Source organism: Cydia amplana, chromosome 15 (genome assembly GCF_948474715.1).
Source record: "Cydia amplana chromosome 15, ilCydAmpl1.1, whole genome shotgun sequence".
NCBI lineage: Eukaryota > Metazoa > Arthropoda > Insecta > Lepidoptera > Tortricidae > Cydia > Cydia amplana.
The window spans coordinates 17,302,570-17,328,698 of NC_086083.1; the positions used below are offsets into that span (position 1 = coordinate 17,302,570).

Here is a 26,129-nt window from a genome sequence, read left to right on the forward strand (position 1 = left end):
GCCAATGCCAACGATATCATGAGTACATTTGCATAGAGGTTTTACTTTATCAAATGATCTGCGGTCGCCGCTGTCGGTGACCTAATAAGGCGGATAGATGTCGTATTTACACTGCTTCGGTCACCTTATAAGCGTTGGCAACTGTCGATCGCCGAATGCGACCGACTAACGTGTTCTTTACAATTTTCCAACAACGAAGTTGTTACGGGTTCAGCGGGGGGCCCTATAGTGGTATAAAATAAAATAAAATAATCTGGAATAACAAGTACATTTAATTTTCTTCTTAGAAATTTAAGCAGGTAATAACTATATAATAGCTAGCTCAGTCGTAACTTATATATATTACATTTAGAGCACAGGGGGTGAGTCTGTGTTTCAAGATGCTGGAAGACCTTGGTAACTGTAGGTAAAAATATTAAATTATTGGGCGCCTTAATAAAATATATTATAGGGAACACTCTGACCTCGGGTTAAAAAAAAACACGAGAGTTGGGCCCTGTAGCCGCGTGGTGGTGAGCTCAACCACCCCGGTGCCACAGCAGCCGCCTCCGAACATCCATGCCAGTTAAATGGTCAAGGGCAGCACCAGCTCAGCGCGGCCTGGAGCACAACCTCGCTCATGCCGACGCCCTTGACTAACTAGGGAACTGAAGGGGTAAACGAAACCTCCTCTTGAAAGCCCTGGAAATAATTTAAAAACAATAAGTATGAGGCTTTGCCGATCCTCGACGAGGGTTAAAATTCGCAAGAACGGTTGAGCAACTTACCCAATGCAGAAAAGAAGCCGGCTTTGTAAATCCGTGCCTTCATGTCTATGCATGGGGCCTTCAGAGGTTATGGTAAGTAGAACATAATATTCTCCCTGAAAATAAGTAATAAAACAATAAGCACTGAACACGTCTCGAACAATTTGATACGTAGATCAAGAAAAATACTTACGATTAAGCGGTTTAAGCCGCGATTTAAAAAACAATGTGGCACACTGGCCTTTGAAGAAAACGGAATCCTCTCGCTACAACATCTCATCCGAAATGCCGATGACAGCTGACAGATCGAATCACAGATACTCCCACCGCTGCGTCTCGTTGCGCGTACGACGCAGATACAGCGACCGAAACTCGTTTCAATAAAAAAAATAATTTCCAAAAAAGGAAAGAAGAAAGTTATAAAATATTTAATTGTGTTTTAATATTTGTAAATTAATAAAAGTAAACCTTTTATTGAAGAAAAATCAGACAGCGAGCTACTCACGCCCTCTGTCGATATTTTCAGCAACTAATTAGCTTTCGGACCGACGTTAATACGATCAATGCAAGGATTACCATCGCCCAACGCTAGATGTCCTATGAGGTCTAAAAAAATATTGTTACAAAGTGTAATTGCGTCTTTAGATATTATTTTAATGTAAATATTAGGTTCGATTTGGCCTCCAACTTAGATCTTATAGACACACAATTCTATGCATGTATCGATCAGGTCTTCGGTGATTCACCGCTACATACTTTTACGAGGCCATTCAGAGCTTTAGTTCTAAAAAACAATGGCAAACATGAGGAGCGGATCCTGCAGCTTTCTGAAAGCTAATTTAAAATCTGTAGCACCTTGGTACATACACATAGGGCGGAACAGGAAGCAACATAGAGCCCCTCGACTTCTCTGTTGCTGATGTTGAGTATTGACTCTAACACTTTTTTCAAAAGTAGTATTTAGTGAGTTTGAGGGTTTGTTTTATCTCCGTTTGTGTTTGCAGAATAAAGAAGTGGAAGCGGAGGAGCCGGGCGAGGCCGCGGAGGCGGCGGCGGGGGCGGGGGGCGGCGTGTCGCGCGCCGGGTACCTCTACCTCATGGAGAAGAGTGAGTGTCTCCACGACAGCAGCAGGGGCTCCTATCAGGAGTTACAGCTTTTGTTCCCTAGTAATTGGTGGCCATGGTGGTAGAAAGTAAGACGGGAACGGATAAAAAAAAACTGGCCAAGTGCGAGTCGGACTCGCGCACGGAGGGTTCCGCACCATCAACAAAAAATAGAGCAAAACAAACAAAAAAAAACAAGCAAAAAAACGGTCACCCATCCAAATACTGACCCCGCCCGACGTTGCTTAACTTCGGTCAAAAATCACGTTTGTTGTATGGGAGCCCCACTTAAATCTTTATTTTATTCTGTTTTTAGTATTTGTTGTTATAGCGGCAACAGAAATACATCATCTGAGAAAATTTCAACTGTCTAGCTATCACGGTTCGTGAGATACAGCCTGGTGACAGACGGACGGACGGACGGACGGACAGCGGAGTCTTAGTAATAGGGTCCCGTTTTTACCCTTTGGGTACGGAACCCTAAAAACATAATATGATTGATCAGTAACTGTGGAATGAAGCGTACTCCGAAAGGTCGCGGCAACGCCCATGCAAAACCTCTCGTTTTGCAGGTGCCCAAGGATGACGGGAATTGTATGCCATCAGGCGATTCGTTGGCTCATTTGCCTCCTGTATCATAAAAATGAAAAAATACGATATCAAGTAGATGACCCAATTTCTAAACGCGTGTAGTCGTTAATGATAGCCCCTTTCAGTCGTTCAGTGATTCCATTATGACCGGGGATGATTTTGACTAATAGTCCCGATGAGTGTTTCAAGTTTCCAGGGTTGTTTGATATTTTCTGGACGTGTTTAGAATAGAATAGAATAGAAGAAATTTATTCAGAAAACGCTTAAATTTAGGTATTACATGAGACAACAGAACTAATTTATTATTAAGCGTCACTGAAAAGGTCTCCACTCAGCGTAATGTCAAGATACCATCTAAGGATCTCGACGCTGGTCTTCCGTGGAAACCCTTCCGAGAGAGCGCAACTACACGCTAAGGTACAAATTTTATATAAGTGCAAAAGTTGCAAGTAAATTTAATAAGGCTATAATTATTATTCAATTAAAAACTAAAATAACAAACTACGGTACCTAAACAGTCATTAATCTGGTTTATCTGGCTTACAAGGTGAAATAAATTATTTAGCAGGCGTTCGTTCTAGTAGGGATATATGGCACAGGAGTATACCCATAACTATATTTTTTGTAAGGTTAAAATGTGTTTTTTTAAATTTACATTTAAATGAACCAATTGATGGCGAGTTCCTTATAGGTGTAGGTATATTGTTCCAGCACTTCGTGGCAGAGTATTTAAAACTGCCACGAAATGCTGCGGTGCAGTGTCTAGGGCAAAGAAGACGTATGGCTCCCCTAATATGGCGTTGTGAAAAAGTTAACTTTTCATAGAGGTAGAGGGGCGTCATGGATTTTATAATGCCAAAGAGCATGCAAGCAAAATGCAGCGACCGCCGCGATTCCATATTCATTAATTAATGTTTGTTGCAGAGGCGTTCGGCACGGCGTGGAGCAAGCACTACTGCACGTACGAGAAACATTCGCGCACGTTACGATTGCTTCCCTACTCGCAAATCAACCCGAAAACTGTAAGTTATGATAAAGTACATAAGTATATACCAACTATTATAGTTCAGTACATAAGACATTAATTCTTCGCATCGTCTATGCTCAGTTTCACGCGTTTGTATGCGAGTGTATACGTTTAGTTTTACGCGTGTTATTTGTTGCTGTGAGATTTCGCTAGGCGTTAAGGCCCCGCGATTATTAATGTCGTGCGTGAAACACGTAAAATTGTATTTAAAAAAAAATACTAAATGTAAATATTTTGTAAAATGCTTTATTAGGGTTAGATATGAGGACATTAGGTATAATTTGAGTAGGGAATGCAATCTCGCACCAAGATTGGCGATTCCAGATCTCGCACGAAAGATCTGAATCGTGTTTCGAGTTCTCGACCGTCACACTTTCGAGATCGAGATTAATCGAGGTATGTGGCTGGTTTCGTAAACAAGGTTAAACAGATTTACTAATGCTGCCAGGTGGTCTTCTTCAATAAGCTTAAGAAATTCTATGTGAACTTCGTCTGGCCCTACTGCTTTAATTTCCAGGTTTAGCTTTTCTCAGCATGGCCTTTAAGATTAAGTGGCACCCGTCGGTATTGCGAGTAGGGATATCCCTACTCGCCTAAAGAAGATATCTTCTAACTGTACTCTCGAATCATCCGCGAACAAGGATTCTATATGCTGCTCACATATACTCTTAAATTCCTCCTTTCCATGTCCAAAATTGGCAAATCGTGCTCATCCACTAGACTAGTCCATATTTAGTTTTTGTTGTAAATTGTGTCCTCATCGCCGCTTCGATGTACACAGACGGCACCGGCCGAGAGCGTGTGCGTGTGCGGCGCGCGGCGCGCGGCCGACACGGAGCGGCGCTTCTGCTGGGACGCGCTGCCGGCCGACCGCGAGCGGCCGCCGCTCACGCTGCAAGCTCTGTCCGAGCGAGACCGGACCGCGTGGCTGCGGGCGCTCAGTCCACAGGTATGGGATACACCCCCACACGGAGCGGCGCTTCTGCTGGGACGCGCTGCCGGCCGACCGCGAGCGGCCGCCGCTCACGCTGCAAGCTCTGTCCGAGCGAGACCGGACCGCGTGGCTGCGGGCGCTCAGTCCACAGGTATGGGATACACCCCCACACGGAGCGGCGCTTCTGCTGGGACGCGCTGCCGGCCGACCGCGAGCGGCCGCCGCTCACGCTGCAAGCTCTGTCCGAGCGAGACCGGACCGCGTGGCTGCGGGCGCTCAGTCCACAGGTATGGGATACACCCCCACACGGAGCGGCGCTTCTGCTGGGACGCGCTGCCGGCCGACCGCGAGCGGCCGCCGCTCACGCTGCAAGCTCTGTCCGAGCGAGACCGGACCGCGTGGCTGCGGGCGCTCAGTCCACAGGTATGGGATACACCCCCACACGGAGCGGCGCTAAAATGCATATGTATGTTAAGTTATCAGTCTGTATACAAGGTATTTGTAATATGGGCCTTGTTGCCTGATTTAAATTTGTAAATGAAAAAATAACCTTCGGTCTACATTTGGGTAGATGGCGTTAATTTCAATATTTAACAAATTAACACATATTAGTGAAAGAGTAAGGGTCAAAGTTAAATGGCGTTTTAATAGTTTTAATCTTTACCGGGGCTACATAATTTATTATCACGACAGGAACTCTCCGTCTATACTCATATTATTGATGCGAAAGCGTGTCTGTCTGTAAATAAACAAATAAATAAATAGTTCGCGTCCCGGGAAGGATATAGGATAGTTTTTATGTCGGAAGTCACCCCTAAGGGGGTGAAACGGGGGGTGAAAATGAGAAAATTAACGAGTCGCCCGTCAATCGGCGGGAGCGATAAAGTATTATGCTCAAAATGATCGCTAGTAGATTTTATCCAGGCGCTACACTCACTTTAACCGTCGGACCTAAAGTCTATTTTTTAATTCGGTAGACTGAAATGACAGTTCATAGTATGAACATAAAATGTCATTTCATACTGTGAACAGTATGAACTGTCATTTCAGTCTGCCGAATTAAAAAATAGACTATATTCCACGCAGACGAAGTCTAGTACGGTGCGGTGTTGGGTGTGGGAGCGGTGTAGTGAGCGCGCTTGTGTTGCAGAGCGGCGCGGCGGAGCTGGGGCTGGGCGCGGCGCGCGGCGCGGGCGCGGAGGCGGGCGCGCACGCGCAGCTGGACGACGCGGGCTTCGCCTTCGTGCGCCGCCTGGTGCAGGCGCTCGAGGAGCGCGGCCTCGAGGAGCAGGGCCTCTACAGGTACGCACACACCTCCCCTCTCCCCCGCTCACGCGTTGACCACCCTCCGGGGCCTTATTTCACCACGGTGACGGGTGCGCAACCGCTTACCGTCAGACGGGCGGTGCGCTTGTGTGGATTTAATTTCACCGTGGTGAAATAGGGATCGGGCTTCCTCCTGTTGTGACGATCGCCGTGATGTATGTTTCGTGACCGTCCGTTTCTCGACAGATAGAATAAAATATAAAACTAAAATCACTTTGTTCGCGCCTCCCCGCGGCGTCTATGGGACGCATGGCGCCCCGCGTTCGATTCGCACGTAGGAGTGCGAGAGGAATTGTGATCGTTACCGATCGACGCATCGTGTTGTCTCGCTCGAACGAGGGAGCGACGTGCGAATCGGACGCGGGGTACCGTGCGCCGTGAGCCGACTCGGGAGCTCTGCGCGGTACTCGACGCGCCTCCTCGCACGTACTCGTGATGAAGCTTAAACCGAGTACCTCCCGGACTCCGGATCGATTGCGGCGTACCGAGCCGAGCCGAGCCTCCACTTTGTTCATGAGGGGGGTTCGCACTCCGTAACTCGTCAGATACGTCTCACTGACTTTGAAATAGTCACCCGGCTGTAATATGAGAGTAAACTAAATCTTTCCAATCGACAGCAACGTAAAATAAATGCTGCCTCGCTTTTAACACGTGTACTCGTTTGCGGCGGTCATTGTTTTTTTACTTACGTTTGTTTAATCGCAGATCACGCCAACACACTCGTTGTTGTGATCCTCGATGAGACGAATATCGTTCGTGCAGGGTGGCAGGCGTGGCGTCCAAGGTGTCGCGCCTGGTGTCGTGCGCGGGCACGGGGCGGGCGCCCGCCGCGCTGGCGGACCCGCTGGAGTGGGAGAGCAAGACGCTGACGTCGGCGCTGAAGAGCTACCTGCGCGCGCTGCCCGAGCCGCTGGCCACGCACGCGCTGCACGAGCGCTTCCTCGCCGCCGCCAAGCTGGAGTCGCGGCCCGAGCGCGTCGCCGCCGTCGCCGCGCTCGTCGCGCAGCTGCCGCTCCGGAACAGGGACATGCTGCGGCTGGTCGTCGACCACTTGAGGTGATCTAGCAGCCCCGCGCCCCCGGCCGTGGTCGAGGCCCTACGTTTGGTCGAGCGCGATGTATGGCCGGCCTCGATTAGTCGCTCGCGGCCAGTCCGCGCCCTCGATACACTCGCGTTGACTAAGATTAAATGATGTGGCGAGAACAGGTAGACGCCGTTAAATTGTCCCTCGTTCTATCGTAATGATTATATGTAATGACAATGTTGATGACCGTCCCGCCGTAATGGGGACCGAGCGAACCAGAAATTAACGCAGCGTATACTCTGCGTAGTCACGTATCTTCTGATTGTAGACCCCCAAAAATTCATCTACATTCTACAGCTATGGTGTTGAGCGACGTCTTGTGTTTATGTTTATGTCCAGTTTTTTAACCAACCTGCAGTAATAATGCCGGTCGCGTTAATTTCCTTGACTCGCCCCAACAAACGGTCCCAAAACCTTTGTCGGAAATAACTTATCAGTTCTATCTTTCTAATGTGTAATCAAATGTGTAATATGATTATTTGGTAAACCATTGAAATTCCATTACGTCTTAATTTATGTTTGTGTAGAAATTTGGTGTTAAACATAATGAATAAGTACATAGTGAATGAGTTTAATTGTACCGTATAGACGAGTGGCGGCGCGCTCGGAGCGCAACCTGATGACGGCGTCCAACCTGGCCGTGTGCTTCGGGCCCACGCTGCTGCGCGCGCCGCGCGAGTCCGTGGCCGCCATCCTCGACCTCAAGTTCTACAACGTGCTGGTGGAGACGCTGCTCGACCACGCGGACCTGATCTTTGCGCAGTCCCCGCAGGGCCCTAACGTACAGCAGGCGACGCCGGCGCAGAATGGCCTCCGGTTAGTTCATTTACTTCTTTATTCTAGGACTCTAGGTCTGATGTTTCCAAAATACGATCCGCGCGCAGGGTCCGCTCGGCCCGCTCGTTCGGCTCGTGAAAAAAGCTAAATAAATAAATGTAAGTAGAGATGTCCCGAATATTCGGCCCCTCTCTCGGCCGAAGCGCCGAATATTCGGCTTAAAATGCGAACATTTTGAGTCACAATTATTATGAAAACTGTTCGTTAACAAAGCACAACGTTTGCTAAGATATTTTTTTTGATGAAGTAAATTAATGAATGTAGTTAGAGTCAATCAAATCAGACCCATGATATTTTTTTTTTGTAATCAACAAATGGTCAAAAAAGGGCCTTCGTATTTAACAACTTTCCAAGAATAGGTACATTTAAATATGAAATATACTTAACTAGTTTTTGGTTATTTTTATTGTGTAATTTTTCTTTTTAGGTTAGTGCAACAGATATTCAGTATTCGGCCGAATACCGAATATTCGGCTAGCCGTAATGTAATACAGCGAGTCATTAGCCGCCGCTTTGACAGTTTTTAGTTCCCATCTTTAACACTCGTGGCGCTGCCTGACATAACAACAACAAACTATGACAAACGCTGGGGTGTCCATCAAATCTGGAGTTCGTCGGACTGTTTCTTTTCAAAAAACATTTCCTTCGCAACTTAACTAGACGGAGCCCCGCGAAGCGGTTTGCCCTTCGGGCATCTGAAGCTACCTAACGAACCTAACCTACCTACCTATTGATTTAGTGAGACGTCCGTGAAAACATTACACTTTGGGGAAAAAAGCGTAGGTAGGTAAGTAGGTTAGGTTCGTTAGGTAGCTTCAGATGCCCGAAGGGCAAACCGCCCAGAAATAGCGCTCCGTCTATTTAAGTTGTGAAGGAAATGTTTTGGAAAAGAAACACATGTAGTGCGGTGGGACCATGGTAAAAATAAATTAAATTGCAATCATTGTCAAACTCCGGTTACGTAGGCGACCGAAAGAACTGGTCACTCTACATTCTAAATAGTAGATACGATGCGGCTAAACGTAGGCCGCCTTATTGAAGAACGTATCGCAATGACAATCCGGCTAATCGTCGAACCTCCGCATTTCAAAACGCCCCTGTTTTGTAAAACGGCTAGCCGTAATGTAATACGGCGGATTATACGATCTGACTACGACTCTGACTCTGATCTGATCTGACTTTGGTTTTTTCCTGAGCTTTCAAATATGCAGCTTTTTTAAAGGGTCTTAGTAGTCGTTGTGGAGATTAATTTAACGTTTTTTTTTCTAAAAGACGAGGGCGTATGTACAGTGTTCCTAAATAAGATTTGTGAAAAAATGCATACTATTGTAGTAACACTTAGTAACTAACAGCAGTTCAAATACATTTTATTTTATTAGACTTAATAATTGAATAACCTAACACCCAAGAGCATTTTTAGGGTTCCGTACCTCAAAAGGAAAAAACGGAACCCTTACAGCAGCGGTCGGCACGGCCCGCGGGCCGCATGCGGCCCGTGAACCTGTCAATATTAATATAGGCCGGTAGCTTGAACATGTCATGCTCGCTTAAAAGTCTTTGCTTACGGTGGCGTCGTTGATCGGGTCGCCACTTTCCCGAATGAAGGTTGAGGGAGGCGATGGCTGAGATACGCGTCGTACTCGTGAACGGGTGCTGTTTGTGGAGACGGGTCTGTTTAAGCTAACACGAATATATTTAGTAACTTTATTTTTTAATTTAATTGCAGTGAGACGCCTCATTCGGTTCTCGTATGTTTTTTTTTTCTCGTAATGTGTTAATCATACAGGATTGTGACTCTTGGAGACCCTATACATCTCTAAGGATAATTTGATAAACTATGTTATTTTTTAGTTCTGACACTTAGAGACATTTACACCTCTAAATAAGTTTAGATTTTTTTTTCCATGTATCTGTTTTGTTTTTATTTTAATATTATTATTATAGTTTTTTTATGTAATTCGACATTAAGAGACCTTATACATCTCTAAGTAATTGTATTACGTTAGTTTGATTTGGTAGTTGTAGTTGTATTTAATAATTGTTGATGTATAATTATTACTATTTTGCTTGTATGTAAATTCAATGTTGACGTGTAAAAGTGCCCTTGTGGCCTATTTGCTGAATAAATGTTGAAGTTGAAGTTGAAGTTGAAGAAGTCACTTGCGGCCCGCGAGGCTCCCTGGCTATTTTGTATGTAATATTGACACAAGACAATGTCTAGTCTAGTCATAAATATTAACAAAGTGCGGCCCGCGTCAATTTCGTTAACTACTATGTGGCCCTTGGCTGCTAAAAGGTTGCCGACCGCTGCCTTACAGGATCACTCGTGCGTCTGTCTGTTCGTCTGTCACAGCCTATTTTTCCCGAAACTACTGGACCAATTAAGTTGAAATTTGGCACACATATGTAAATTTGTAACCCAAAGACGGACGTGTGACGTAAATAAATGAATTTTAAATATGGAGGCCATTTTTGGGGTGTAAATGAGAAAATTAAAAAATTAAGTTTTTCAAACTATATCGTGTTATATATCAAATGAAAGAGCTCATTGTAAGAATCTCAAATATATATTTTTATAATTTTAGGATAAGTACATAGTTTAGCAGTTATTCAAGAAAATAGGCAAAAAATGACCATCCCCCCCTCCTTTATCTCCGAAAATACTGGGTCTAAAATTTTGAAAAAAAATACACAAAATAGTTACCTACCACCTATACACCTAATATAATAGTTACGGCACCTATAGATGCCGGGAAAACCTATTAGAAATGTGCAGTCAAGCGTGAGTCGGAGTTAAAGTACGGAACCCTTGGAACGCGAGTCCGACTCGCACTTGGCCGGTTTTTCAAGAGCATTTTTGTCACCCATTGAAATACTTAATCCAATTTTCAGAAATATGTGCACTTGAGAGCAACGTAACGCAACTGAGTCAAAAATATGATCTGTTTCCATTGCTCTGGAGTGTAAACACTACATACACAGATAACGGCGTTGAATAGTTTCCCTTTGCTTTCAAGATGGAGGAAGCGGCCGCGCGGTAATCAATTTATACCGCGTGTTGTCTAACTCGCAAACGGGTTGAAGGGTACGCACCACCTAACGCACCGGAGTTCACCTATTTAACTCGTACCCATTGATAACCCACAAAACACCGGAAACGGAATACAAACGAGGTTATAACAACTACCCCTTGCGTCACGCTCCACTTCCTGAGGTTCATACAGATAGTGCGGGGGCGGAGGCAGGCCCACCTGCGCGTGCGCGCCAGGTGCGCACGCAATTAACTATGGGATGTGCGCGCCGTATGCATTTAACCTTGCACTGTTGGGGTATGAATTGTCTTTTCGACATTTGCTTGCCTTGGGCCCCTTTAATTTGGACGCAGCGCAATACTTTTGATGGACGTCAGTCACGTCACTTATCACGTTAACGTTTCGTCTTTTGATGCACGTCAGTCACATCACTTATGACGTTAACGTTTCGTCTTTTGATGCACGTCAGTCACGTCACTTATGGCGTTAACGTCTCGTCTTTTGATGCACGTCAGTCACGTCACTTATGGCGTTAACGTTTCGTCTTATTGATAATTTACAAGGCAGGGCTTGAAAATGGGTGTGCAGCTGTGCACGCTGTAGGTAATAATGCATTTAACTTTGCACTTTGGAATTGGATCAGAACTTAATGGTGGGTGTGTTTTACCAACATTTGATTGCCTTTATCCCCTTTAACATGGCTTTGCGCAGCATGTGTACTTCTGTACACACTACGTTGTTGCACACTTTGTGTATCAATAATTTTAACGTCCAGGGGCACGTTTCTCTAAATCTTGTAACTTAATTGTAATACAAGTGGAAGTCCCTTTCTAACAAAAGCTGTCGAAAAGTGACATCCGCTTGTATTACAAGTTACAAGCTTTTGAGAAACGGGCCCCAGGTGTTTCAAAGTTCACGACCAATATATTCTGCGGAGCGTCAACGCGAGCGTGGCTCATCATTCTCTGCTCGAAAATCGAGAATTAGGATCTCCGAAACATGTCGAGCGTAGTGAATCAAAATTATTGAGTAAAACCGTAATCAGTGAGTTACGTAACGTCCTTTAAGAATAAATTTCATGAAATATGTGACTCTTAGGTGCAAGATGACGCTGATAATATTTTAAACGTTTATATTACGGCCCAAGTTTAAACTGTTCTTAAAAGTAGTTCAGCAATGTCGTTATATTTTTATAAAATTCATCAAAATCACAATAATTTATTGATAATACTAAATTACATGTCAAGAGGTTCGAGTATGTGAATAGAGAATTAAATATTTATTTATTATATCAATAACCTGAAATTACGGCCATAAACGAGGGCCTGAAGAGCGATGAATCCTGGAGCTCCCGTCTTCCGACGCGGCGCGGGTGGCCTAGCTCGCGACTCGCGACGCGATCATTACTGCGAACTTTCTTTCGGATGACCTACATATGTATACAAGTTTTTGTAAAAATAAACACAGTTATGGTGCAAGCTTTTATCGCTGACTGTACTTTTGTTTCAACAGGCATCTAATACTCATCGAGACAACTCTTAAGGAACCCAAACACAATTAGCAATTGATATGTTCGGGTAATTTACTTTGAATATGATTTATAAAACAGAATGATGCGAGCTACCTAATCGGCAACTTTTTTGGAGAGCTGCACTTATTAGATAGCAAAGGAACAAAGAAAACGTGCAGAGCCCACCTGGCCGGAGTGGCCGCTATAGATATAATTGCCCGTAATTAGTGAAGAGAGATATTGTTTGGCTCTTTGTTATACCGTGTTTACGGGAAATCATCATAGCCTTTACTTATGGTTGTAAACTAAATGTTAAATATCAATTTATTTAACGGCTAGTTTCTATGTATCAATAGCTCGCCTCGCATTCAACTCGCTCGCAAATCTTAGTAGATGCTTAGTAGATGAACCATTATGGAAATGGCTGGCTGGAAAAGTACCACAATAGAGCATGTTTGGTCAAATGAAATAAGTAGGTACCATAAAATCAGAATTTTAAGAGTAGTTTTTCCCCTGGACAACTATCCTGGTGATGAGACGCACTAAGAAGTCCCCCACTTATTGCTTCGTCGCCACCGACCTTGGTAGCTGGTATACGCGAGCCCGAGTGTCGGTTTCCGCTTTTTATCCGTCCCGCGGGCCGGCGTGTGCGCCGCGCCCGCTCCAGTTATAACACCAATACACTTGGCCATTAATATGTCTTATGCTCTTGTAGTAAGGTTTAGAAATGGTTAGTTAACTGTGTTGATGATGATACCCAAGAAATCTACGCCGCTAGCATATGGCAAATTGGAGATGGTAAAGAAAATAAAGATCATTAAGCTGATTGCACACCCTCCCATTCCAGCTGCTTCACTAACAAAAACATGTTATTTTTTTTCAACCATCTAACCTAAAACGCTATGCACTCCTTTTTTTGGGCAGTCGTGTAAAAACAATGTCGCCCGCCGCCGTGTGTGTCTGTCTGACTGAATCGGATTTTCATGCGGTTGTCACCTACATATTATTATTAGAGTAATTCTTGAGGAAGGTTTAGGTGAATTAATTTCTTATTAACTAAGGTTCTACCCGTGCGGAGCCGGGGCGGATCGCTACTTAACTTTAAGAAATAACCTTTGTTTCGTTCGGGGAAGCCCGTCGTAAGGCAATGCATCCTATATACTTATTATAACGACGATAAGATAGGTGCGTAAGCTGCAGGCCAAGAACCCTGCGGCACTATCCGCTTAAAGATAAATCCCAGTCCCAAATAACACCGCGGTCATTAGGTATTCTTTTGTTCCTTTCGGGGAAACCCGTCATTAGCCTTCAAGTGATGTTGGTGTCGGAACTGTCGGACCACCAACGGAGTCTATTGTACATGCGCTCATGTCCACACTCCACAAAAACTTCAACCTAGAACAACTATAATATCTACTTTTGTTAGCAGTTACTGCAACCACCTACACGTACTTACCTACGATAGGTACCTGCTGCTTACTTCTTTTAAATTTAGTTATATGTTATAATATACAAAGTTAAAATATACCTACAAGTCAATATTAGTGGATACGATGGATCCCATACCAAATAAAAGTGCCTATCATTGTACAGTTTACCCCGTCATATTTCATGCTCTTGGCATGTGGTTGCTTTTGAAATGAATCAAGAATTATCTGAATATTGTTAAATGTTGACTACGAGGGGTGTTCAAAATATTGTCGGTATGAGAATGAAAACAAACAAGTACGAAAAGTTTGATATTTTTATTTTTCAATATACTCCCCCCCTATGTTCATACACTTAAAAGATCGATCAATTATTTTTTTTAATCCTGCATAAAAATATTTTTTATCTTTGGTGTAAAAATGCTCCTCCACTGCCGCCTTCAATGCTTCATCATCGGAAAATTTATTTCCACGCAGATCCTTTTTAAGATTGGGGAACAAAAAGAAGTCGCTGGGGGCTAAGTCCGGACTATACGGTGGGTGAGTAATAGTTTCAAACCCACATTCAACAATAGCTGCCTTGGCAATATGAGCAGTATGGACGGGGGCGTTGTCATGCAGAGGCATAACACCTTTGGTTAACTTTCCTCGCCTCTTTTCTTTGATTGCATCCTTTAATTGACGTAGAATGTTAGCGTAGTACTGTCCTGTGATATTTACACCTTTTTCTTTATAATCGATCAGTAATACTCCTTCACAATCCCAAAATATCGTGGCCATGACCTTGCCAGCTGAAGGGATGACCTTGAACTTCTTGGGATGAGCTGAACCCTTAATGTGCCACTGCATGGACTCTTGTTTACTCTCTGGGTCATAATGATGAACCCAGGTTTCATCTCCAGTAACTATTCTTTGCAGCACCTCATCAGGATTTTCACCGCACAGGTCAATAAAATCGGAACAACAAGCTACACGCATGTCTTTTTGAAGCCGAGTCAGCATTCGCGGAACCCATCTTGCACTTACTTTTGACATATTAAGATGGTCATGGATAATATCATGTACGGTACCAATAGAGAGATTGGTTACTTGTGCTATAGATTTTACCTTCACTCGACCATCTTCCAATATAAGTTTTTCCACTTTATCAATATTTTCTTGTGAAGTAGCTACTACAGGCCGGCCAGGTCTAGGGTCGTCTTCAACACTCTCCCTTCCACGTTTAAACTCGCTTGACCACTTTTGAATGGTAGATAAAGAAGGAGCAGACTCACGGTAAACACAATCCATTTCCTCTTTTATGGTTTTTTGATTTTTACCCTGTTTTGTCAAGAATTTTATCACGCATCGATGTTCTAATTTAGTTAACATTGTCAATTCCCACATGATGTTCATGTTTGTTCAGCAATTGCAGAAAAACAAAAGAACATCTCGGTTCGAATTATACTTTTTTTTAATGTCAATGAATAAACCTTAGCGGCCAGTAACGAAAGAAATTTTAGAAGAGGTTGTAAGATATCAATACCGAGAATATTTTGAACGCCCCTCGTAGAAAGTAAAGCCTTATGAGTGTCCGCTTTGCAGCTGTCGCTTGTTTTTCTGCTCGCGTGCAGGGTGCACGTGCTTTTCTTACCACCAACCGAGCACTGGCGAGTCAAGGACCATTTAAATGAGCCCTCAACGCCTAGGGGTTAATATAGATCTCAAGATCGCAAGTTAGACTTTGACCCGCTCGATGTTTCCATTAGGCAGTGGGAATACGTTCAGAGGCCGCCGGCCGGCGTGCGCCCGCGGCTGCCTAATTGCCGGCAGGTAGGCCTTCGCTTCGGCACAATCACTCCCACTCTCAGTAAGTCGGTCATTTATTCCAGCGTCAGACTAATCGCACCATATTTACCACACAATAAAGCTCAAATTAACACGACTATAACCGAATTTTGAAAACTACGTACGTACGCAACTGCATTCAATTTCAATAACGGAAACGTGTCAATGTGTATTATAAAAGATTTACTGCGCTCTGGAACATTTGCAAAATGCTTTGTAAATTGCAGTCCTTTTTTTGCGTACTTTTGAATAAATACGTAAGCTCCTTTTGCGTCTAATCGGTGGGCATTTGAACCGAAATTTAAAACGAACTAGACCCTAACATTACTACAAAAAGCGTAGAAGACAATAGAGACCAGCAAAACAAATAAACAATCAGTCAATGCATCCAAGAGTCATTGTGAGGCGGTATTAAGAGATAACGCTGATAAGCGTAAATTTTTATTGGTAGGTAGTTTTTTCTGGGTCTTCGGAATGTCCCTCGAACACAAAAGCCTGAAGACAGTGAAGACTTACAGACAGCGCTTCGCCATTCCCTGCCGAGCGACAATAATGGGAAACGCTGTTCTTTATTCGCAAAACTTATGATACTCGTTTGAGAGCTCTTTGAACTGTTTACTCTCTTCAACAAGTTTATACTGGTTTCCTTAAGCAAATTGGTCTGTATGCTTTGTCAATAGCCCAGGAGTAATATGCAGAATATTGTTCAATCGGCAGTCCTTGTGACAAGCCGCGTAATTAATTTAATACTCGTATACATAATGGTGCGCCGGCTTTGTTCTCCGGCCTTGCTGCGAGACAAGTTTCTGTTATTAATTTAATGCCTTTAAGAAAGAGTTTTTATGATTATATGCATTTATTGTGTGCAGTTAACAATACAGTTGTCTTTTCTCAACTTTTTTAAGGTTATTTTCTGTAATTTATGTCAGATTATTCTTAAAAGTCCCTAATCAGCATAATGGCATCAATAGCCCTACCATAAACTAAACTGACTTAAGTTAAGAGGACTTGCCCACCAAACCGAGGGATCCGTAAAAATTTAACAATTTATTTATTACTTACAACAGTTTTCAGATTTCTTTCCTGTATTTGTAGTGTAAGACGATATTATTTTCCATATTTCATAGTTCTTTCTAAGTCAACGGGAAGTATCCTATCAATTTTGATTCCCTTGAGATGAAAGTGTTGAAATATACGTTGTTCGCGGCATAAACGCCCATTTTTTTTTCGCGTAAATTTAGAAGTTTGATTTTTTTCACAGATTCAATTAAGGGACCGTAAACCTGAGTATATGGTATAAATTTCAACGCGATACCTCCACGCGTTCCCGAGATAAAGGGTCTTGACAGACAGACGGACAACAAAGTGATCGTAGTAGGGTTCCGTTTTTTCCTTTTGAGGTACGGAACCCTAAAAAAACGATCATCAAATTATCCTCAAAGATATAAAGGGTCTCCAAGACTTTGAATTGTTATAATTATATGTAGTCGGATCTTATAAATCTGAAGGGCCGCCGATTGTGGCACTGAGCCTGTTCGATAGTCTGATCAATATTATTATAATTTTGACTCCTATTTAGGTAATGCTTAGCCCGCTTTAGTGTTTTCACGCTACGTTGCGTCGGTATCGGTATCCGTACAACAGTTTTCAAGAACGTATAGGTAACGAACAAAGGGCCGACAGCCTTTTCGTTCCTCAGATCGAAAGTAGGTATCGCAAATTGGCTTCAAGTTGAGTGCATAATAAAACGGGCGAAGCCTTACGAGATAAGAATGCGCGGCAGCTGCAGGCCGGCCCGGTATGCACACCTGCCGCGCGCGCATCTGCCGGCCACCGCTCTCTCTCAACATGCACAAGTATTCATATCCATTCCATTCTGATACAAATCAAGCACAAACAAAAACAATTTGATAACGGCTCGGATTGGGCAAATGAATATATTACCGCTAATTCACCAGTACTTTGTTGCGCTGTCAATTTTGGCACACGCGCATAAGGAAAATTTTTCGAAGTTAAGGTCTTATATAATAAGCGAGTTATACGAGGGGCGTTCAAAATATTCTCGGTATTGATATCTTACGACCTCTTCTAAAATTTCTTTCGTTACTGGCCGCTAAGGTTTATTCATTGACATTAAAAAAAAGTATAATTCGAACCGAGATGGTCTTTTGTTTTTCTGCAATTGCTGAACAAACATGAACATCATGTGCGAATTGACAATGTTAACTAAATTAGAACATCGATGCGTGATAAAATTCTTGACAAAACAGGGTAAAAATCAAAAAACCATAAAAGAGGAAATGGATTGTGTTTACCGTGAGTCTGCTCCTTCTTTATCTACCATTCAAAAGTGGTCAAGCGAGTTTAAACGCGGAAGGGAGAGTATTGAAGATGACCCTAGACCTGGCCGGCCTGTAGTAGCTACTTCACAAGAAAATATTGATAAAGTGGAAAAACTTATATTGGAAGATGGTCGAGTGAAGGTAAAATCTATAGCACAAGTAACCAATCTCTCTATTGGTACCGTACATGATATTATACATGACCATCTTAATATGTCAAAAGTAAGTGCAAGATGGGTTCCTCGAATGCTGACTCGGCTTCAAAAAGACATGCGTGTAGCTTGTTGTTCCGATTTTATTGACCTGTGCGGTGAAAATCCTGATGAGGTGCTGCAAAGAATAGTTACTGGAGATGAAACCTGGGTTCATCATTATGACCCAGAGAGTAAACAAGAGTCCATGCAGTGGCACATTAAGGGTTCAGCTCATCCCAAGAATTTCAAGGTCATCCCTTTAGCTGGCAAGGTCATGGCCACGATATTTTGGGATTGTGAAGGAGTATTACTAATCGATTATAAAGAAAAAGGTGTAAATATCACAGGACAGTACTACGCTAACATTCTACGTCAATTAAAGGATGTAATTAAAGAAAAGAGGCGAGGAAAGTTAACCAAAGGTATTCTGCTTCTGCATGACAACGCCCCCGTCCATACTGCTCATATTGCCAAGGCAGCTATTGTTGAATGTGGGTTTAAAACTGTTACTCACCCACCGTATAGTCCGGACTTAGCCCTCAGCGACTTCTTTTTGCTCCCCAATCTTAAAAAGGATCTGCGTGGAAATAAATTTTCTGACGATGAAGCATTGAAGGCGGCAGTGGAGGAGCATTTTTACACGAAAGATAAAAAATATTTTTACGAGGGATTAAAAAAAATAATTGATCGATCTTTTAAGTGTATGAACATAGGGGGGGAGTATATTGAAAAATAAAAATATCAAACTTTTCGTACTTGTTTGTTTTCATTCTCATACCGAGAATATTTTGAATACCCCTCGTACATATATCGTCGTTTGCACTGTTAAGTGACAATTTGTGAGATTTATTGCAAAATAAAAGTTCACTGATGATCAGGCAAAAGTGTGCCGCTGTTCAACATTTACCTAAGTTAGCTATAGCGTGGTGCGGGTGCGGTGCGGTGCGGGCCAATAGTTGTGACATTTATACACTCAGGTCATTCTTCATCTGAAGTCACATCGATAATTCACCACTGGTTCTATGCTACTATCGTTATGTAGTCTTTTGGTTTTGATTGGGCATTGGTATTATTAGTGCTTGAAGGGGACTCGCATCTTAACATTCTTAACCTGTATTTAGCTAGGGGGCTAGCCAAGATGACAATAGTTTGCAGAAAACGAAAGGAAACTCTAAGATAAACGTTAATAATAGGTACATAGGAATGATAGCGTTTCGTTTAGTTTTCTGCAAACGATTGTCATCTTTGCTTTGCCTGGGCAGATTAATTAAATTGGGTACCTAGTCGATTGGGCATTGCCATTGAAAACTCTTCGAACTGTCATTCCAACTTAGTATCTGGGACAAGTATATTAGGTAAACTCTACGGAGCATAATAATAATATTATGGTGGCCGGTATTTGTCTCGTCGAATGACGTGTCAGGCGCGGATTCTCGTAATTCGTATAAATAATGTCCTGTAAAAATGCTCTTCTTCTTATCATTCTGATAAGATTACAATAATCGGTAGGTACTTATTCAATGACCGTTGTTGCGCGATACACGGCTCGTGCTCGAATCACCGAGTCCCGTTTACATTTGAACCTCGCTCAATGCTCACATTGCTCAGTGCCCACTCTCAAAGCATCTTAAGATTGTTAAGCATCCCGAGCCGAACAGACTCCGGAACAGTTGTGTTTGAAAGGAGATGCTGATGGAAAAAACATCTTTTGTCAATTATATCGCAGCGTGGAGGGTGCGCAAGAAAGACGAGTTTTTGCGCTGACACCTGGGCATAAACTCACCACACCAATATAGTCTCTATTTGTCAAAACATAGGAGTAATTATGCTTTGAGAGGGGATGCAAGCTGTAGACTGTTATTTTTATCTGCCACCTTCCAGAATCGTTTTGAACTGTAGGTACTGTACGGCGGCGGACATATGTCTTGTGATGTATTTTGTTGGACCCTCGAACTCGATTCATGTTTGAGATAACAACTTATTTCAAGCCTTATTTTGCTATGTATTTGCGAAAGAAATTAGCATGTTTAGTAATTAAAAGATTTCAGGACTATCACTCGCAGTGCATCTCGCTCGTATATATTAGTCATACTAATTGCTGCGAGCGCGAACGATGCGACGGACGAGAAGAGATGTCTGAATTAAATCAATTTTTATAGTTGTAATAGGCCTCCATCATGACATAGAGAAATATAGTAAGACAAGAGTGCTCACTCCATACATCAGTTCAGACTATTAATTTCAGTGTCTACATCTAGCATCGAGTAGCGGAACTATCAGTACTGCTACTTGACAATAGATGTAGCAGTACTGATAGTTCCCCTACTCGATGCTAGATGCTAATAGTCTTTTTGGTACTAAAACTGATGTATGGAGTGAGCACTCTATGTATTTTTTTCTCTATGATTATGAGTAGGTACCGATCAGTTTTTATGCAAGGGAGTTACCGCCTACTTTTCTCTGACAGTACATTTGCACAACAATCGATCGGGTATATACATACATCTCGTAGAGCGTGTTTTTAAAGACAATGCTAATTAATCGATGTGTTGATACCCTATATATGTATAGTATAGGGCCTTATACTTACTAGAATTAGAACAATTATCTTTACCAGTCCTCACAGGAATGACCCAGTGGACTATAGACCTTATCTGAACACACAAAGGTAAACCTTAATAGGGCTAAAAGTAGACGAGACAAACTTAGCTTCAAATGACTGGTGCAGAGAAAAAGTTCACCTTATATGACTCAAGTAATCTCGCCTGAAGCCGTTTCTCGGCTGAATACCTGAAGCGATGCTTGTCCGAAGCCCCTGGTGGGCAGGTGGCAGGTGGCCACGTGTCTGCCCCCCCCCGAGCTCGCACCGGGCCGCGCGCGCCAATCACGGCCCGCGCCGGCGCGTATATACCGCGCGCTGCGACTGCCTGCGACACTCAGTCTTCAACCCCCAGGCGAACCGTGCGTTGCTCGCAATACCGATCTCGTATATCTGTGTAGTCGGAGTTTGTGTTGTGAGTGAATTGTTAAGTGCCATCATGATTATCTGCCTGTCTGGATTCGTTATCGCCGGGTAGGTGTTTAATGTTGTCTTCGTATTATCGTTTGGTTTGATGTAAACACAAATCAGCTGTGCTCTGTGACGTTTGGGAGAACTAACTCGTAAAGTTTAGTGTCGTCAATAGTCACGGTGTTTGCACAATTTGGAATACACTCGTGAGCAATTTAAATAACTTCCAGTGTGACACTTTTATTGACGCGTTGTTTCATGCTCTACTTATTGATGCTAATGTTTTGGGGAATTAAAAGTCAGTAACTTATGAATCATAATAAGTTATGATATAATATAGGTTGGGGATATGCAACCTATATTATCGGTCGCTAAAACTTTTAACATACCAAATTTCATCTAATTCAGTTCAGTGGTTTAGCCCTTTAAAAAACAGATACGTAGGTATTTAATTATTTGTTTTTTAATACGAAATATATTTATTAAGGACCTAGCTGTGTTTCGATTTTTATTGTGTAATGAAACTTTTAACTCTAATTTTATATAGTATTTTTCAAACTCTATGGGTACGCTGACATATGTCATCTCAATACAATGTGCGTTTTTAAGTTATACATATAAGACATGGAGATGACACCTGTCAGATGTTTGTTGACCAAGGGGCAAGGTGAATGTATGTATTAATAACTGTTGTGTCATTGTTTCAGGGCTTCCCCCGCGCCACTGTCCTCCGCCCTCCTGCGCGCCGCTGACTGTGTAACTATTGCTACTTTACCTATACGTTTCACCACCCACCCTACCCTACCACTTTACCTTAGTCTGCTGCCGACCACTATCCTGCCTAGTAGCCCATTGGCGATCCAGGGTTTAAGAGAATTCGTTTGTGTGATGATGATGAACATATATCGCTCTTCATATATTTGATTGGTAGACTCAGGCCCGGATCTAGGGTAGAGCGAGTGGAGCGGCCGCTCTAGGCGCCGGATGGCAAGGGGGGCGCCAAAATGGCAAATGAGAAAAAAAGTTTTAAAAGACGCGAGTGTGGCTGGGGCCCAAAATACGCTTGAAAACTTCAACGCCAAAGCCCGATTTTGCTCTACCCTGATCAAGGGCTCGGGCCGGCACTGGGTAGACTTTTCTACATTCACAATTAAATATAAGTTTTGGTGCATGTACGGTGTACCTGTCGGATATGAAACCACAACACAACAACCACATTATTTATTGGACAGTTCACACAACTATCACAACTATCACCCACCTACCATGTGCCTACTTCAAACATAGCCAATATTTAGATAAGTATGCTAGCTAAGTAAGTGAGAGTACCCAACAGCAACGTGTATGTTGTCCCGCAGAGCACGTCGGTGCCCGCGCCGGCGGCGGCCGCGCCCGGCGGCGCGCGCTACGAGCCGCACCACCAGCAGCTGCTGCAGCACTTCGCGCCGCCGCCGCCGCCGCAGCGAGTGGCTCTCAGAGGTATACACTTTTCTACATTATAAGCAACAACGCCGCCTGTTGTCTGCCTCTTAGGGCCACTTGCACCATCTCACTAACCCAAGGTTAAGGGGTTAAAACGTTAAATGAGTGTCAAATTGTATTGGTAACCATGGTAACTCCAGGTTTATCCGTTTAACCCCGGGTCAGTGGAATGGTGCAAGTGGCGCTAAATCAACTATTTTTCTTTAAACTCTTATCTATTAAACAAAAAGTATTGAAAAACTAATTATAGCTTTTATAGTATTCCTTTTCCGTTATATAGAAAAATCGATAACGTCTGCAGAAAAATACTTGAAAATGTTGAAGCTTTACATATATACAGATCTTTATTGGTAAAATACGTATTCAATTCTTAAAAAATAAAAATAGTGTATAATAATTTAATTGACCGAAGCGTAGCGAAGGTCTACGTTTTGACTCGGGCATTTTGCTTTTGTATGTCCGGATGTTCTCCTCTACAGGTCACAATTCTCAACCGATTCTTGTGAAATTTTGTGACCAGATTCTATGAGTAAATAAAAAAATTTTGTCGATCCAGTTTTTGGAAATTTTCAAAAATGGAGGAGTTGTGATACCTCGCGCTTAAACAAATAGTCGTATCGATATCATAATCATAGTAAATGGCAAAAAATGCAGAAAAGTTGTATTGCTGGTTTAGGCGGTATTTAGATATTTAGTTTGTACTCGAGAATGAGTAGCCGAATTTCGTCAGCTTGCCTAAGAACTATCATGGCGCATTTTGTAAACAATCGCTTTTTTTGTTTGCACACAGAAAGTCTGGGTTCGATCCCCACTAAGACATAACTTTTTGTATTTTTTTTTCACTTAAACTTCGTAATTTTTTTTATAAATTAAAATCTTTGTATTGTTGATTGATCAAACCGCTGTGTGGCGCTGTCATCGTGCACGGTGCCAATAAGCTATGCTCGCGAGGTCTACAGCTCACAGAGCCACTAGTATAATATTACAGATTATTTAAACTTACTTACTGACTTTATTGAACTTACTGTGAGACACAATTTGATTTGTGTGAGATGGCCCCAAAATATGTACCTATCTGAAGGCATGAACGTCGGCTGACGTTGCTTATGTTCGGCAGGCGGCACGAGATCGAGCAGCAGCTCCGCGGAGTCGGTGTCGAGCAGCAGCGCCTCCCCCCCTCCCCCCGGCGCGCTGGCCGCCCCCCTGCCCCCGCCGCCCCTGGCCGCCGCCGCCGCCGCGCCGCTCCACGCGCGCCTCTACACGCACCCCTACAGGTGAACACCGCCCGCACCCCGCCAAGCCAATTAATCGAATGAATGCAATGATAATATTTTAAACATTCGTCGTCATTTATAGTAGGAGATCCGGCATATATGGTCGACCTTCACCGATATGTCTGACGGATGAAACTTACATATTATGAAAGAAAATATGTTCCTGAACATAAATAAATAGGGTCGCCTAAAGAAATATGGTCGAGGCTATTTTTAATTAATTTTTGAAAAAAAAATTTTTCTTCAAATTTCACCGATCTGTCTGACAAACGAAATAAGTTCCAATGGAAAGTATACAACTTGTACAACATAAATACTCTTACAAGTATACAACTTGTACACTAAACAAAATTAAAACAAACTTGATAAGTTAAGCCGTTTATGAGCTATCGCTAAAAGTCTTCCCTTCTTATTTTATTTAAAAGCCTGGCAACCCTTATTTGTGACCGGATTTTCCATAAATATAATATTTGTAAAGATGGACCCTAAGCGAGCTGTCACTGTTGCCACTTTGTTTTTATGTACGATTAACAATATGTAACCACCTTGCTGTGGCCATGTCGATAAAATCATATCGATAAACTATCGACATTTCTTGCAATTTGAATTTTACTTGAAAAGTTAACCGATACCTAAAATGAACAAAAAACGCTTTTACTCTTTATCGTGGTTATTAGATCACGATTTTATCGTCACGCCACAGCAGGAAACGAAGGGAAAGTTCAGATTTTTAATTACAATACATAAATACGTACTAAAATATGTGTTCCGCAATAATTGAATCATTTTATTATATTATAATATATTCATAATCCATTAGCATTTCAATTTTGTTTATTTTTAACGAAGAAATTGAAGCTTTAATTAATCGCTTTTCCGTTCCGCTGTGTAGCGTTTATCGATATATAACATGATTAAAAAATTAATTATTCCTGCGCCGTCAAAGAGAACAGACGCGTTGGGGCCTTGGGATTTTCGCAGGCAACCCTATGCCACTGTATTCGCAATAAAATTACCATCATTTTGATTCATTGTATTCAAGCGTCAGACAGATGAGTGCAATTATCGATAAAAACTCACCTGTTTAAACACGGCAACCGGAAAAGATAGGCAACCTAGTTGTAGCCGCCGTGCAGGTCAGGAGCTCGACGACTCAAATAAAAAACTTCGATTTAAAGTAAACTGATGTAATCTTCCAAAGATACTGGTTACAAAGGGTTCTTGCCAAAACGGTTAAATGCAGAAGTGGTGGATATTGTATGAAGGCTGATGAGAGAGTGATTTATAATATTTGATCAGTACAAAAGGTGGTTTAAATTTAGGTGCCTCTAATTGGCCGCGATACAAAGTATGTGGAGCGCTCCTATTGGTGCTTAAGAAAAAGCTTCCGAATACTAGCCGAGCCCGACGGCCGCGTTTGGCTACTGCATTAGGAATATAGGTATTGAGATTTTATACAAATATAAAGGTTTCGTTCGCAACACTAAGTTGATTTATATTGTACAAGTTGTATACTTTCCATTGGAACTTATTTCGCTTGTCAGACAGATCGGTGAAATATGAAGAAAAAATTTTTTTTCCAAAAAATATTTAATAATAGTCTTGACCATATTTCTTTAGGCAACCCTATTTATTTATGTCCAGGAACATATTTTCTTTATGTATGTCAGTTTCATCCGTCAGACATATCGGTGAAGGTCGACCATATATGCCGGATCTTAGACTATTATATGATTTAGATATTTTTTTTTTAAATAATGCAGTGCAATCGACATTTAATTTTGATAATATATACTTGGTCTGAAAATGCGGAAGCTAATATGAGAGCTTTTAACTGAATAATATGGCGCATATGGCTGATGTTAGCCGTCGCTCGAAGTACAAATCCCGGCTATGAAAGGTGAACTTTCCGAATAGGAGAGATGAAAAATATTATTTAGATAGGTATCCTGACGATATACAACCGGTGAGTTAGTTGTGACGAGTCGTTTTGTATTCGCAGACGCGTGCGCACCCTGTACGCGTGCCTGGGCGAGAGCGAGGGCGAGCTGTCGTTCGAGCCCAACCAGATCATCACCAACGTGAGCGCCAGCGCCGAGCCGGGCTGGCTGCGTGGCACGCTCAACGGCAAGAGCGGCCTCGTGCCCGAGAACTACGTGGAGCCGCTGCCCTGAGCCGGCCCGGCGCGGCCGAGCGCGGCCACGTTGCCCACACAAGTCGACGGCGACGCCGAACGTTGCCGAACGTTGCCGAACGACGCCGACCGTTACCGTCCGTCCGGGCCGTGCAGCTTCCCCGACGCTGGAAGCTGTAGTACCGCTATTGCCCCCCCGGGCGCCACACGTACCATATCCTCGTACCTACTATGTTAAGTTGTTGATT

At 42.9% G+C, this 26,129-nt stretch overlaps 1 protein-coding gene across 1 annotated transcript in view; it reads left to right on the top strand.

Annotated features, from left to right (window-relative positions):
• LOC134654481 (rho GTPase-activating protein 26) overlaps positions 1 to 25,921 on the top strand; it is a 63,951-nt gene extending 38,030 nt beyond the window's left edge. Inside the window, exons 8-16 of the mRNA XM_063509923.1 lie at positions 1,751 to 1,853; positions 3,366 to 3,463; positions 4,250 to 4,825; positions 5,553 to 5,704; positions 6,491 to 6,784; positions 7,401 to 7,628; positions 21,699 to 21,747; positions 23,591 to 23,772; positions 25,750 to 25,921. Coding sequence (XP_063365993.1) covers positions 1,751 to 1,853; positions 3,366 to 3,463; positions 4,250 to 4,825; positions 5,553 to 5,704; positions 6,491 to 6,784; positions 7,401 to 7,628; positions 21,699 to 21,747; positions 23,591 to 23,772; positions 25,750 to 25,921 — 1,854 coding nt within the window. The remainder of the gene's footprint in view (positions 1 to 1,750; positions 1,854 to 3,365; positions 3,464 to 4,249; positions 4,826 to 5,552; positions 5,705 to 6,490; positions 6,785 to 7,400; positions 7,629 to 21,698; positions 21,748 to 23,590; positions 23,773 to 25,749) is intronic.
• Positions 25,922 to 26,129: the final 208 nt, after the last annotated feature.